Below are 1,491 nucleotides of genomic sequence, written 5' to 3' on the forward strand. Positions count from 1 at the left end.
ATATATATATATATATCAAGAGTTTAGGGTCAAAGTTAGATAGACATTGTTATCATCATCATCATCATCATTATCATTATCATTAATATATTGTTGCTGTGGGAAATGTGCAATCTCAGATCGTGTCGTCTTTGAGGTATATGGTAGCTGATGACACATCATCAATCCCAGGGATTTGTAGGCCTATTTATTTATACGGATTTTCAATGTATAAAGATGAAATAAAATGAAACGAAAGTTCCTTTAATCAACCCCGCATACATACTCTTAGTCATGTCAAGATTAATGATTCATCTTGTTTTAAAATAGCGTATTTACAAACCTAGACAACGGGTGCCAGCGTAACCAGTATGACAAGTGGCGTTTTTGTTACAACCCTCTGATGGCTGACACTCAGTGGCGTCACAGTGACAATCAAGAAGGCATCCGGGTCCATACTTGCCAGTCGTTTTAGTGTCACATTCTATGTTACATAAATGAGAATATATTGTGCTGAGCAATCTGTAGGCCTACTTACATATGTTATGTGTCAGCTTATGTGTTTGCTGCCCTCATGAATTGGTACTCCGCCCTCAGGGCAGAGGTGGGCTTCAACATGGTGTCTGTACATATGACACAGCCAATGTGTAGTATTCATGTTTCTTGTTGATCTTAATAAATGTTATGAAGCCAAACGGTTGTCTACATCGTATTATTACAACCAAAGTGTATAACACATACTTTTTGTTTTTTTTTAAATAGATATGAATATATATTGGTGTTTCCATAGACATTAAACCAAATAATTTACGGTTTAAATTTATTATTTAAAACATTATCTAAATGTCTAAATTTGCATTTATGGTTTTAATAAATTACATATAATAATAACAACAATAATAACAACAGAGCTGCATAATTATACTATACTAGTAGGCCTACTACTACTACTACTACTACTGATAATACCAATTAGCAATAACGACAATTATAATACTAGATCAAATAATACAATAATAATAATAATAATAATAATAATAATAATAATAATTATTATTATTATTATTATTATCATTTATTATTTTCATTATTATTATTATTATTATTATTATTATTATTATTATTATTATTATTGGTATCGCTCATTGGATCAATACCGGTATCCAATTGAATTACATTATTCTTGAAGCTTGGGCCTGGTTCACGTCGAACTTTATCTAGATATACCCGTCTTGAAACATGATACGATAATCCCCTAATTGCGTTCGATGCCAAGTTAGAGCCAGATAAACAGCCAGCCAGTTTCAGGCCATCGACGTCACACGGTAGAAAGGCTTGTTTAATAAAACATCTACTGTATTTTACGAACCTCTAGTACCGAGTGGTATTCGTTCAAAAAATATTGTAAACTACTGTAGAGAAGGTGTGAGTTTCCACTACCTAACCTAGCCGACCAGTATGAACCAACGACCAGTGCAGCAGCGTGTTCTATCGCAATCTAAGTGGTAGTAG

General features: G+C 33.0%; 1 protein-coding gene across 1 annotated transcript in view; it reads right to left on the reverse strand.

The window, feature by feature from the left end:
- LOC117106236 (stabilin-1-like) overlaps nucleotides 1-1,491 on the reverse strand; it is a 10,914-nt gene that overhangs the window by 4,929 nt on the left and 4,494 nt on the right. Inside the window, exon 3 of the mRNA XM_033247580.1 lies at nucleotides 323-463. Within this exon, the coding sequence (XP_033103471.1) occupies nucleotides 323-463 (141 nt within the window). The remainder of the gene's footprint in view (nucleotides 1-322; nucleotides 464-1,491) is intronic.

This window comes from Anneissia japonica, unplaced genomic scaffold (assembly GCF_011630105.1).
Source record: "Anneissia japonica isolate Jap-2015-1 unplaced genomic scaffold, ASM1163010v1 scaffold1415_len311187_cov125, whole genome shotgun sequence".
NCBI classification, from domain to species: Eukaryota; Metazoa; Echinodermata; class Crinoidea; order Comatulida; family Comatulidae; genus Anneissia; species Anneissia japonica.